This window comes from Electrona antarctica (genome assembly GCF_951216825.1).
Source record: "Electrona antarctica genome assembly, chromosome: 23".
NCBI lineage: Eukaryota > Metazoa > Chordata > Actinopteri > Myctophiformes > Myctophidae > Electrona > Electrona antarctica.
The window spans coordinates 39062182-39076721 of NC_136804.1; the positions used below are offsets into that span (position 1 = coordinate 39062182).

General features: G+C 48.3%; 1 protein-coding gene across 1 annotated transcript in view; it reads left to right on the plus strand.

Annotated features, from left to right (window-relative positions):
• The window catches only part of sbf1 (SET binding factor 1), a 129577-nt gene extending 115839 nt beyond the window's left edge, over positions 1-13738 (plus strand). The window contains 9 exon segments of the mRNA XM_079494800.1: positions 643-828; positions 2989-3115; positions 3479-3609; positions 4809-5063; positions 5412-5519; positions 7497-7702; positions 9165-9252; positions 9548-9679; positions 11312-13738. Of these exon segments, the coding sequence (XP_079350926.1) occupies positions 643-828; positions 2989-3115; positions 3479-3609; positions 4809-5063; positions 5412-5519; positions 7497-7702; positions 9165-9252; positions 9548-9679; positions 11312-11410 (1332 nt within the window). The 3' untranslated portion in view covers positions 11411-13738.
• The last annotated feature ends 802 nt before the right edge of the window (positions 13739-14540 follow it).

The window sequence follows — 14540 nt, forward strand, 5'->3', positions numbered from 1 at the left end:
AATCAAGCATTCAACCAAGCCATGTAATAAATGATATATATAATATATATACACTATACCATACATGGTCAACTGGCGGCCCGTGGGCCACATGCGGCCCCCACCTTCACTTATTGCGGCCCTCAGGTTAACCCATTTTGACCTGAGATCAGATTCTAAAAATGTCTTCTACATCCTGACAGTTTTCTGAAAAAGCTATGTTTATATGTCAGTCGTTCTTCGATTGTTCAAAAAATAGCAGCTATAGCGCGCTATGAGCTTGTAGATCTGCTATTTTTGAGTGGTGTAAACCACTCCTACAATTGGCTTTGTTAGTTTACGTGTCTGTCTGTCTGTCTGTTCGTACCAAAAAATGAGCATGGTTGCTATGGTCACCCAGTTCACACGGGTGTGATTTCATTACGTCAGACATTACGTCAGACCACAGCTGATCAGGCTATATAATACCATACACCACTCAGTTCACACGGGTGTGATTTTTCAATAGCTAAAGCATAACATAATGCTAACACCAAAAGGGGTTCCCGCCCAGAATGGGTTAATATCAGAATATTGATATATTATTGATTCCAGCTGTTACAATTCCAAACATGCAAACATGACCCGCTTTAATGCAATGTAATACCCCTCCTCCTCCACCAGGTGGTGTCTCTGGTCCAGCTGCTGTCGGACCCGTACTATCGCACGCTGGACGGCTTCCGGCTGCTGGTGGAGAAGGAGTGGCTGTCGTTCGGACACCGTTTCAGCCACCGGGGGGCGCAGACGCTGGCCAGCCAGAGCAGCGGCTTCACCCCGCTGTTCTTGCAGTTCCTGGACTGTGTGCACCAGGTACGTAAAGTCCCTAGACTCTGTGTGCACCAGGTACGTAAAGTCCCTAGACTATGTGTGCACCAGGTACGTAAAGTCCCTAGACTCTGTGTGCACCATGTACGTAAGGTCCCTAGACTATGTGTGCACCATGTACGTAAGGTCCCTAGACTATGTGTGCACCAGGTACGTAAAGTTCCTAGACTATGTGTGCACCAGGTACGTAAAGTCCCTAGACTATGTGTGCACCATGTACGTAAGGTCCCTAGACTATGTGTGCACCATGTACGTAAGGTCCCTAGACTATGTGTGCACCATGTACGTAAGGTCCCTAGACTATGTGTGCACCAGGTACGTAAAGTCCCTAGACTCTGTGTGCACCAGGTACGTATCAACCCCCGCTGTTCCTAAAGTCCCTAGACTCTGTGTGCACCAGGTACGTACGGAAACCTCATAACTCCAAAATGTTCATTTTTCAGGAAATGAAAAATATACATTTTCCAGGAAATAAAGAAAACCTTATATTTTTAAAACGCAGCAATTCAGACAGTTTGAGAGGGGGAGAGGTGGTGGAGTTAGTTGCTTTAGCAGACATTTTGAGGGTCCAATGGAGTTGAGAGGTTTTGTTCAAAGCACTTTTTACTACGTTTGAAGCAACACACGGACGTAAAGGGTGTTCAGTAGCACTGATTTATGAAACACACAGACGTAAAGGGTGTTCAATAGCACTGATTTATGAAACAACACACAGACGTAAAGGGTGTTCAATAGCACTGATTTATGAAACAACACACAGACGTAAAGGGTGTTCAATAGCACTGATTTATGAAACAACACACAGACGTAAAGGGTGTTCAGTAGCACTGATTTATGAAACAACACACAGACGTAAAGGGTGTTCAGTAGCACTGATTTATGAAACAACACACAGACGTAAAGGGTGTTCAGTAGCACTGATTTATGAAACAACACACAGACGTAAAGGGTGTTCAATAGCACTGATTTATGAAACAACACACAGACGTAAAGGGTGTTCAATAGCACTGATTTATGAAACAACACACAGACGTAAAGGGTGTTCAATAGCACTGATTTATGAAACAACACACAGACGTAAAGGGTGTTCAATAGATCAACAATACAGATCAACAATTCATTCCATATGTTGATCTGACCTCATCAAACCCTGTACACTCAAGGCATGCTCCATATACGGCCAGTACAGAATTCATTCCATATGTTGATCTGTCTCCAGATCCATGGAGTTAACCCTGTGTGTCCCTGTCTCTCTCCAGATCCACCTCCAGTTCCCCATGGAGTTAACCCTGTGTGTCCCTGTCTCTCTCCAGATCCACCTCCAGTTCCCCATGGAGTTAACCCTGTGTGTCCCTGTCTCTCTCCAGATCCACCTCCAGTTCCCCATGGAGTTAACCCTGTGTGTCTCTCTCCAGATCCACCTCCAGTTCCCCATGGAGTTAACCCTGTGTGTCTCTCTCCAGATCCACCTCCAGTTCCCCATGGAGTTAACCCTGTGTGTCCCCTGTCTCTCTCCAGATCCACCTCCAGTTCCCCATGGAGTTAACCCTGTGTGTCCCTGTCTCTCTCCAGATCCACCTCCAGTTCCCCATGGAGTTAACCCTGTGTGTCCCCTGTCTCTCTCCAGATCCACCTCCAGTTCCCCATGGAGTTAACCCTGTGTGTCCCCTGTCTCTCTCCAGATCCACCTCCAGTTCCCCATGGAGTTAACCCTGTGTGTCCCCTGTCTCTCTCCAGATCCACCTCCAGTTCCCCATGGAGTTAACCCTGTGTGTCCCTGTCTCTCTCCAGATCCACCTCCAGTTCCCCATGGAGTTAACCCTTTGTGTCTCTCTCCAGATCCACCTCCAGTTCCCCATGGAGTTAACCCTGTGTGTCCCTGTCTCTCTCCAGATCCACCTCCAGTTCCCCATGGAGTTAACCCTGTGTGTCTCTCTCCAGATCCACCTCCAGTTCCCCATGGAGTTAACCCTGTGTGTCCCTGTCTCTCTCCAGATCCACCTCCAGTTCCCCATGGAGTTAACCCTGTGTGTCTCTCTCCAGATCCACCTCCAGTTCCCCATGGAGTTAACCCTGTGTGTCTCTCTCCAGATCCACCTCCAGTTCCCCATGGAGTTAACCCTGTGTGTCCCTGTCTCTCTCCAGATCCACCTCCAGTTCCCCATGGAGTTTGAGTTCAGTCAGTTCTACCTGAAGTTCTTGGCGTACCACTACGTGTCCAACCGCTTCAGAACCTTCCTGCTGGACTCCGACTACGAGAGGATAGAGCTGGGTGAGCACCTCTGATTGGTTGGTAGAGGATAGAGCACCTCTGATTGGTTGGTATAGGACAGAGCTGGGTGAGCACCTCTGATTGGTTGGTAGAGGACAGTTGACCCATCGGTCCGTCTGATTGGTTGGTAGAGGATAGAGCTGGGTGAGCACCTGGACCCATCGATTGGCTGATTGATTGATTTATTGATTTATTGATTGATTACTTTATACTTTGTCGGGTCCCGGTGGGCCTTCAAAATAAGGGTTTCACTTGAAAAACGAGTTGATTAATACATGGCAGTGAATGTGTTTTAATAAGTACTTTATTTAATGAGTGCTTTATTTAATGAGTACTTTATTTAATGAGTACTTTGACTTCCAGGAGTATTGTACGAGGAGAAAGGCGAGAGGCGGAGCCCCACGGTGTGTAAATCTGTCTGGGATTACATCGACCGACTGAACAAGAAAACACCGGCTTTCTACAACTACATGTTCAGCCCTGAAGATGAGGAGGTGGGTTTATAGATCTGATATAATACAACTACATGTTCAGCCCTGAAGATGAGGAGGTGGGTCTATAGATCTGATATAATACAACTACATGTTCAGCCCTGAAGATGAGGAGGTGGGTCTATAGATCTGATATAATACAACTACATGTTCAGCCCTGAAGATGAGGAGGTGGGTTTATAGATCTGATATAATACAACTACATGTTCAGCCCTGAAGACGAGGTGGGTTTATAGATCTGATATAATACAACTACATGTTTAGTCCTGAAGACGAGGAGGTGGGTTGTTTATAGATCTGATATAATACAACTACATGTTCAGCCCTGAAGATGAGGAGGTGGGTTTATAGATCTGATATAATACAACTACATGTTCAGCCCTGAAGACGAGGAGGTGGGTTTATAGATCTGATATAATACAACTACATGTTTAGTCCTGAAGACGAGGAGGTGGGTTTATAGATCTGATATAATACAACTACATGTTCAGCCCTGAAGATGAGGAGGTGGGTTTATAGATCTGATATAATACAACTACATGTTTAGTCCTGAAGACGAGGAGGTGGGTTTATAGATCTGATATTTATAGTCTAATACAACTACATGTTTAGCCCTGAGGACGAGGAGGTCAGTGAGCTTGTAGATCTGCTATTTTCAGCATGCAGCCAAGTGTTAAATCAGGCATCTAAATGTGTCCCATTTAAATGTGTCCCCTCTGAACATGTCCCCTCTGAACGTGTCCCATGTGAACGTGTCCCATGTGAACGTGTCTCCTCTAAACGTGTCTCCTCTAAACGTGTCCCCCTCTGAACGTGTCCCCCTCTGAACGTGTCCCCCTCTGAACGTGTCCCCCTCTGAACGTGTCCCCCTCTAAACGTGTCCCCCTCTAAACGTGTCCCCCTCTAAACGTGTCCCCCTCTAAACGTGTCCCCCTCTGAACGTGTCCCCCTCTGAACGTGTCCCCCTCTGAACGTGTCCCCCTCTGAACGTGTCCCCCTCTGAACGTGTCCCCCTCTGAACGTGTCCCCCTCTGAACGTGTCCCCCTCTGAACGTGTCCCCCTCTGAACGTGTCCCCCTCTGAACGTGTCCCCCTCTGAACGTGTCCCCCTCTGAACGTGTCCCCCTCTGAACGTGTCCCCCTCTGAACGTGTCCCCCTCTAAAACGTGTCCCCCTCTAAACGTGTCCCCTTCCCCCCATAGGTGCTGCGTCCGTACAGCTACGTCTCCAACCTGAAGGTGTGGGACTTCTACACGGAGGAGACGCTGAGCGAGGGTCCGTCCTACGACTGGGAGCTGGTCCGGGGGGGAGGGGCAGGGGGAGGGGCGGCCGCCGAGCGCCTGGCGGACGATTCGACGCTGGACTCCACGCCCAATCAGAGCCGGCGGCGCGTGGTGTGGCCGTGCTACGACAGCCGCAGCCGCGTGGTCCCCGACGCCATCACCAAGCTGCTGCAGGTACAGTTAAACCATATGGTACCATCACCAAGCTGCTGCAGGTACAGTTAAACCATATGGTACCATCACCAAGCTGCTGCAGGTACAGCTAAACCATATGGTACCATCACCAAGCTGCTGCAGGTACGACCAGCGTTGTCGTGGTTGTTTTTCCTCGACTAAAACTTATGACGAAATTTGTTTTCGTCGACTAACCTTTTTTTTTTTCACTGGCGAAAACTACATGTAAATTTAACTAAGCGTGTGTGTGTGTGTGTGTGTGTGTGTGTGTGTGTGTGTGTGTGTGTGTGTGTGTGTGTGTGTGTGTGTGTGTGTGTGTGTGCGTGTGCGTGTGTGTGTGATTGACAGGACCTCCAGAGTCTAGAGGCGGAGCTTGGCCAGACGTCTGACAAGTGGAAGGACACCTGGGACAAGATGAAGACCAATCAGAGAGCAGAGAGCAAGTTGGAGAGCAGGGTGAGACCCTAAACCTAACCTCTGACCCCTAACACAGAGCAGGCCCTAGGACAAATAAAGAGGATAGTGCACGGAGGTGCGGCCCGGTCTCCTGCGTGAGGTTTGCACATGCTCAGTGTAAACAGGAACTGCGATGATGGAGTGTTCCAGCAGAGGTGCTAGATAGAAAGCTCATAACTTTCATGTAAATAATGAGATCCAGAACAGTTGAGAATTAAACAGCAGTCACCCTTCCCTTTTCAAATGTTTTATATCATCCACAGCACTTGAATGAACAGTAAACATGTTTCTTTGTCATTTCACAAAAATAAAAGTTTGACACATGTACTAATTAAAGAACATGGAAAATCCACAAAAGAAAATATACAAAAACATTAGGGTTAGGGTCTCAGCAGGCTGAGACCCTAACCCCTAAACCCTAACCTCTGACCCCTAACCCAGAGCAGGCTGAGACCCTAACCCCTAAACCCTAACCTCTGACCCCTAACACAGAGCAGGCTGAGACCCTAACCCCTAAACCCTAACCTCTGACCCCTAACACAGAGCAGGGTGAGACCCTAACCCCTAAACCCTAACACAGAGCAGGCTGAGACCCTAAACCCTAACCTCTGACCCGTAACACAGAGCAGGCTGAGACCCTAACCCCTAAACCCTGACCTCTGACCCCTAACACAGAGCAGGGTGAGACCCTAGACCCTAACCCCTGACCCCTAACCCAGAGCAGGCTGAGACCCTAAACCCTAACCTCTGACCTCTGACCCCTAACCCAGAGCAGGCTGAGACCCTAACCCCTAAACCCTAACCTCTGACCCCTAACAGAGCAGGGTGAGACCCTAAACTCTAACCTCTGACCCCTAACACAGAGCAGGCTGAGACCCTAACCCCTAAACCCTAACCTCTGACCCCTAACACAGAGCAGGGTGAGACCCTAAACCCTAACCTCTGACCCCTAACACAGAGCAGGCTGAGACCCTAAACCCTAACCTCTGACCCCTAACCCAGAGCAGGGTGAGACCCTTGACCCTGACCTCTGACCCCTAACCCAGAGCAGGGTTAGACCCTAAACCAGGGTTCCCCAATTAATTTTCCTCAAGGGCCATATTTTGACTAGGGTACCAGGCTGGGGGCCGAGTCCGCTCGCGCGAGGTCTTGCCCTGAAAATTCATTTTCACGGCAAGACCCCATCTGAAAAGGATGCCCAGTTTGACATGCATAGGCTACTGACCCCCATTTAATGCCATTTATATCTGGGACCCCCCCCAAGGGGGCGCTCTGCGTGCCGCAAATGGCCCGTGGGCCGCCTATTGGGGAACCCTGCCCTAAACCCTGACGCGTAGCCTAGATATTTATTATCTCGGTTCAGATTTAGTATATTGTGTATTTTGCCCTGCTACTAAAAGATTAGGGCTTTGGTGATGTGTTGTATTTATTTCATAGGTACTTTATGGATGTTTTATTTTGCTGTTCCAAAATGACATTTATGATATTAGTATTGAAGTGTCATTTTATGTATGATATTAGTATTGAAGTATCATTTTATTTCAGCCTGTTTTTACTGGTTAAATAAAGATTAGCCTGATTTAGGCCTGACGTCAAAATTACAAAATAATGTCTTCTAAATCCTGTCAGTTTTCTGAAATGTGGTGCTCAATATTTCATGTCAAGGACTCCAAAAATGTTATTTAATATGCCTCCGCCCCCCATCTGAAAATATGTTGTTCCAGGGGACCCCCCCCCCCCCCCCCAGAAGCAAAGATTTGAGTTAAAATGTTCACTCTGTAATAATATATATTCAAAGATTTGAGGCACATTTTCACTACTTTTCAAAAAATAGCAGATCTACAAGCTCATAGCGCGCCACTCGGTGGCGCGCTATGAGCTAAAGCATAACATAATGCTTAGTTAAAACACCAAAAGGGGTTCCCGCCCAGAATGGGTTAAATATAAATAACAACCTGCCGTGTTCTCCCGGTGCAGCCGTCGTTCTCCAGCGCCCTGTCGTCCAACATCAGCCACCAGCGGCGCTCCCAGGGCGTGTACCTCCAGGAGAGCGGAGGAGGGGTGGGCTCCTCCATCAACCTGGCTCTGGACGGGGACGACACCGCCGCCTCCACGCCGGCCACGGGACGGCCCAGCACCAGCACGCTGTACAGCCAGTTCCAGAGCACGGAGAGCGAGAACAGGTCTGTAGAACCACCTCTAGGGGGGGGGGGGGGGGAGGAGTTCCAGAGCACGGAGAGCGAGAACAGGTCTGTAGAACCACCTTTAGGGTGTAAATAAAAAGTATTTATTTGAAGACCTTTTAAGCGTCGTTCGAAGCCAACTCGAGTCGTGACAAATCATGACAACAAACACAATATTTTGGACCCCGATCAAATAATTACAAAGAATAAAAACAACAAAAAAAGTGTTGTAACCTGACGTTTTTTTTTCTTCTTTCTAATTATTTGGTGGGCCAGAAAAATTGTGTTGTGTTGTCATGATTTGTCACGACAAGAGGCTCTATAGGGTGTGTGTGTGTGTGTGTGTGTGTGTGTGTGTGTGTGTGTGTGTGTGTGTGTGTGTGTGTGTGTGTGTGTGTGTGTGTGTGTGTGTGTGTGTGTGTGTGTGTGTGTGTGTGTGTGTGTGTGTGTGTGTGTGTGTGTGTGTGTGTGTGTGTGTGTGTGTGTGTGTGTGTGTGTGTGTGTGTGTGTGTGTGTGTGTGTGTGTGTGTGTGTGCGTGTGTGCGTGTGTGCGTGTGTGCGTGCGTGCGTGCGTGCGTGCGTGCGTGCGTGCGTGCGTGCGTGCGTGCGTGCGTGCATATATATTCATTCATTCAACATAGTAAAAAATAGGCAAAGTAGTTTATGGATAAGGGGTTTAGGCATGGACGGAAATGGAGCCCCAGCGCTTTAAATGGTTGAACAGTTTATTTCTCTAACACAGTGTAATGGCGCCCTCTAGCGGCAGTTCTCTATGAGTCGTCTTGTGTGTTTAAAGGAGTTTTGAAGGCATCCTGTATAAAATGTCTTGTGTTTTTCCAGGAGTTTTGAAGGCATCCTGTATAAAATGTCTTGTTTCCAGGAGTTTTGAAGGCATCCTGTATAAAATGTCTTGTGTTTTTCCAGGAGTTTTGAAGGCATCCTGTATAAAATGTCTTGTTTAAAGGAGTTTTGAAGGCATCCTGTATAAAATGTCTTGTGTGTTTAAAGGAGTTTTGAAGGCATCCTGTATAACATGTCTTGTTTCCAGGAGTTTTGAAGGCATCCTGTATAAAATGTCTTGTTTAAAGGAGTTTTGAAGGCATCCTGTATAAAATGTCTTGTGTGTTTAAAGGAGTTTTGAAGGCATCCTGTATAACATGTCTTGTGTGTTTAAAGGAGTTTTGAAGGCATCCTGTATAAAATGTCTTGTTTAAAGGAGTTTTGAAGGCATCCTGTATAAAATGTCTTGTTTCCAGGAGTTTTGAAGGCATCCTGTATAAAATGTCTTGTGTTTAAAGGAGTTTTGAAGGCATCCTGTATAAAATGTCTTGTTTCCAGGAGTTTTGAAGGCATCCTGTATAAAATGTCTTGTTTAAAGGAGTTTTGAAGGCATCCTGTATAAAATGTCTTGTTTAAAGGAGTTTTGAAGGCATCCTGTATAAAATGTCTTGTGTTTTTCCAGGAGTTTTGAAGGCATCCTGTATAAAAAGGGGGCGCTGTTGAAACCATGGAAACCGCGGTGGTTTGTTCTGGACAAGACCAAACACCAGGTAATGGATTTCGATAATAACATATTTATGGAACAAAAACAGCTGAAAAGTGTTTCTGTTGCAATTTGTTTCGAGGTCATTTCTCAAAAGGCCTGAACTCATACGTGTATATGTATACATTCCGGGCCATTTAAAAATAGCTGATCTACAAGCTCGTATCTACCATTTATGAGCTTGTATCTGGCTAAAAGATGTTTTATACATTTGGAAACTTGTGAAATGGCTCATTCTGCATAATGGGTTCATAACTATGCTCTGTCTCTCTCTCTCTCTCTCCCTCCCTCCCCCCTCCCAGCTGAGATACTATGAGAGCCGACAGGACAAGGAGTGTAAGGGTGTGATCGATCTAGCCGAGGTGGAGTCTGTCATTCCAGGAACACACACCATGGGAGCTCCCAAAAACATCGAGGAGAAGGCCTTCTTCGATGTAAGACCCCCACCACATTCTGCTCTACTGTGTGTGTGTGTGTGTGTGTGTGGCGGGGGGGGGGGGGGCGCGGGGGGTGTCAGAGACCTGCAGATGGCGGATTTAGCCGTGGTTACCACAGTTAACACTTTAATTGCCCGGGGTTATTTAATCCATTACATTAATGCGCCCATTCGATTTATAAACACGGACCCCTTTTCCGGACGGACCGGAAGTTGTTGTTGATGTCTGTGTAGCAGCTAAACATAGCCACACCACTCTAGAGTCGATCGACAACAACGGGAGACGAGAATAAATCTATCGCGACTAGCGACTGGACCGCGGAGCGCCGTCTAACACAGGATCTTTTTTCATAATTAGACTTGATGATTTAGATCGCGAGTTATGAACATTTTAAGATTTTCGTTTTCATCAGCTAAACAGGGGAGGGAGTTTTTCGATGACGTCTCACTCTTGCGCAACACTGAGGATTGCCCAACAGGCGCTCCCGGGCTGTGGAGCCATGCGATCCGTTCTCATATCAATAAACTTCGTCTTTTGGACAATACTTCGTCCTGGGCGTCGGGCGTTACTAATAGAAAGGACAAAGAACTTCGTCCTGGGCGTCGGGCGTTACTAATAGAAAGGACAAAGAACTTCGTCCTGGGCGATGGGAGTGTTAACCGCAGTTTGGGGTGGATGTGGGTCATTAACCGTTTCCGTCTATAGGACGGCTCCACACGTCCTAGGGAACCCAATCGACGCGTTCATAGGACGTGTAGGTGAGAATTATGTTTGCCTGACACTCTAAGGCTCGCTCTGCCTTCGTATTAGCTTACCGTTCGGTTAGCTGTTAGCGCGGCAGAAAGGATGCCTCGTCTCCTAATCCAGGGCGCTCTCCGTGGTTTTGATCTGACGGATATACTACGCGCTTCATTTCTGACTTCAACATGACCTCTCGTTCAAAATATGAACGCTTCTAGCGATATAATAGACTCGAGACCAAGGTAAGCTAACACAATATTTCTCCGGTTTTCTTCCGGATTGTTTCCGGGCGGGGGGCTTCAGAGTAAAAGCGGACATGTCTTTCCGGCACCCCAGAGAGCTTCTATTTTGAAGGAATCCCGTCACCGATTGTGTTAAAATATAGTATACATTATTATTGGATAAACCGCGGGTGAAATTGTTGTGTTTCAGCTGAAGACCACCATTATAACCAGAGTGTTGTGTTTCAGCTGAAGACCACCATTATAACCAGTGTGTTGTGTTTCAGCTGAAGACCACCATTATAACCAGTGTGTTGTGTTTCAGCTGAAGACCACCATTATAACCAGAGTGTTGTGTTTCAGCTGAAGACCACCATTATAACTAGTGTGTTGTGTTTCAGCTGAAGACCACCATTATAACCAGAGTGTTGTGTTTCAGCTGAAGACCACCATTATAACCAGAGTGTTGTGTTTCAGCTGAAGACCACCATTATAACCAGAGTGTTGTGTTTCAGCTGAAGACCACCATTATAACCAGAGTGTTGTGTTTCAGCTGAAGACCACCATTATAACCAGAGTGTTGTGTTTCAGCTGAAGACCACCATTATAACCAGAGTGTTGTGTTTCAGCTGAAGACCACCATTATAACCAGAGTGTTGTGTTTCAGCTGAAGACCACCAAGCGGGTGTACTATTTCTGCGCCCAGGACAGCCTGAACGCCCAGCTGTGGATGGACAGCGTCCAGAGCTGTCTGTCGGACGCGTAAACAAACGGAGACTCTTTTATTCTTCTTTGTTTGTTGGAAGAGGGAAAGGAACCAATAAGCAGCCAGTGACTGACTGATGGACACGTCTGCTGGCCAATCCCAGGAGGAGGAGGAGGAGGGGAGGAAGATTAAGCTCCGCCCCCTCCTCCACCCCCCGCTCAGCGTCGCTACCCCCTAGTGTTGAACTAATGAAGTTTTTCGTCGCGACGTTTTCAGTGTTTTTGTTAAGAAAAAAAAAAAAGGAGAAAAAAAAGGGGTGGAATATGAACCACTCTCTGGATGCAAAACACACCATGTAGCATGTCTGGACCGCCCCACTGGACCGCCCCACTGGACCGCCCCGCTGGACCGCCCCACTGGACCGCCCCGCTGGACCGCCCCGCTGGACCGCCCCGCTGGACCGCCCCGCTGGACCGCCCCGCTGGACCGCCCCACTGGACCGCCCCGCTGGACCGCCCCGCTGGACCGCCCCGCTGGACCGCCCCGCTGGACCGCCCCACTGGACCGCCCCGCTGGACCGCCCCACTGGACCGCCCCACTGGACCGCCCCGCTGGACCGCCCCACTGGACCGCCCCCGTCTCGCCTGGTCTCGGCGAGTCATATTTGGACACTCAGGGGGGGGGGGGGTATGGGGGAGTGGGTACCTTCGGGCATCATCGCCGCCTGCTACTGAAGCCAAGAGTGACCGTTTCTTTCGCGTCGTTACGTTGGTTTGCGTCGTCACATTTCAAAAAAACGTGATCCTCGGATCCTTGTTCATGATAACCTGCTTCCCACCATCGGACTAAAAATCATCACCGTAAGATCTTAAGGTCGACTGAATCTACAGATCGGGGGCTGGTCGGCTGAGATGTGTGGGGGGTGGGGGGGGTGCGATGTCGTCCAAATGTCTGATCCAAATGACTCGATCTATAACCGATCTACAAGCTCACAGCTTGTAGATCGATTGGGGTGTTTTAGGAGAGTGACGCCTTCGGGCAGCGGCCCGAAGGAGTCCTTCTAAACGCTATATGGACCACACAGCTATAGTCACGCCCCCGACGAGAGGCCCCGGAAAATAAGTCCCCGTTCATTTTCCCCCGTAGACTTTTCAAAAAGTATTTATTTAACCCATTTTGACCTGAGATCAGATTCTAAAAATGTCTTCTAAATCCTGACAGTTTTCTGAAAAAGCTATGTTTCTATGTCAGTGGTTCTTCGATTTTTCCATAATAGCAGACCTACGAGCTCGTAGCGCGCCACTCGGTGGCGCGCTACGAGCTTGTAGATCTGCTATTTTTCAATAGCTAAAGCATAACATAATGCTAACACCAAAAGGGGTTCCCGTTTTTACGCCGCGGACAAAGCCGACTCGGCTCGTGACAAATCATGACGATAAACACCAAATGTTTTGGGGCCGATCAAATAATTGGAAAGAAGGAAAAACAAAAAAGGCAGGATACAATACTTTTTGTTTTGTTTTTCTTATATTACTAATTATTTGATCGTCCCCAAAACGTTGCGTATGTTGTCACGATTTGTCACGAGCCGAGTTGTCTCTGTCCGCGGCGTATAAACGTCTTTAAATACGTTTTTGAAAAAGTCTACGAGGGAAAATGAACGGGGAATTCTCTTCCGGGGCCTCTTGTCGTCATAGAAGGGGGCGGGGCTGAAATGGGGCGGGGCTGAAAGGGGGCGGGGCTGGGGTTCCACGACACCGCCTGCCTCCCCCCCCCCCCCCCCCCCCCCCCCTCTCCTCTCCAGATGAACTCTTAACGGGAAGAGGAAGGAAACGTCGACCACTTAGGAAGTCCCGTCTTGGATCAGCGAACATGAACCAATCGGAACCCTTTAACACCATGGCTGGGAAAAAAATCAGAATCGTCGATTGGTTGACCGACCAGGCGACCACACACACAGACACACACACACACACACACACACACACACACACTGCCCCGACCTGACACCCACACACACACACGCACTTCCCCCGACCTGACACACACACACACACACACACACACACACACACACACACACACACACACACACACACACACACACGCAGGCCTTTTGTGCACAGTAAAAGTTGTTCCTCCTCTTGGCTCCTCCCATGTCTGCCTGCCTCTCACTGCCTGACGTACAGTATCGTGTACAGTATCGTACAGTACCGTGTACAGTACGGTGTACAGTAACTGATCTGCCAGAAGACGCTCACAAAACGCCAGATTGCCGCGCGCCGAAAACAGCCGATGTACAAAAAGCTCAACGTGTAACCAATGAGCTTTCTACGTCGGCTTTTTCTTTTTTCGGTGTGCAACGACGTGTTCCTCTGGCCCAACAAATGTGCAACGGGGGGGGGGGGGGCGGTTCATGAAGGATTTTCTCTTTTATGGTTATCCTCCCCCCCCCCCCCACCCCCCCCCCCCCCCCCCCCCCCGCCCGCTCTCTCAAATGTACATAACGGAAAGACATCGTCGGTCCTCATCCCCCCCATTGGCTGAGAGACAGACATATACTGGCTGACAGACATACTGTGAAAGCCAGCCATTGGCCGGTTGCGGTTCGCCCCATGTGATCAATCCAGGAAGAACGCCGTGGCGTGGAGACCAGGTTCTCAGTGATGTCGTCCACAAGACCTTCGGTTTAAAAAAAAAAAAGAAAAGAAAAAAAAAGTGTTTACAAAAAGAAGCTACGGACAAAAGGTTTCCTCTCTTGAGCTCCTCCTCTTCTCTGTCTTTCTAACCAATCCATAGTTATACACGTCAATACAACCACTAACATTCAGATGGAGAAGGAGGGATATATATATATATATATTTATACATATATATTGTTGTGAAGATGAACTGTGACGATGAGATGTGGGGAGTGCCTAGCCTAGCCAGGAGAGTGTGACAGAGCTGGCAGCGTGGTTAACGGAGGTGACAGCGTGCTTACAGAGTTGACAGTGTTCTTACAGAGCTGACAGCGTGGTTACAGAGTTGACTGTGTTCTTACAGAGCTGACAGTGTGCTGACAGAGCTGACAGTGTGCTGACAGAGCTGACAGAGCTGACAGTGAGCTGACAGCGTCGTGACAGAGCTGACAGCGTGGTGACAGAGCTGACAGCGTGGTTACAGAGTTGACAGTGTTCTTACAGAGTTG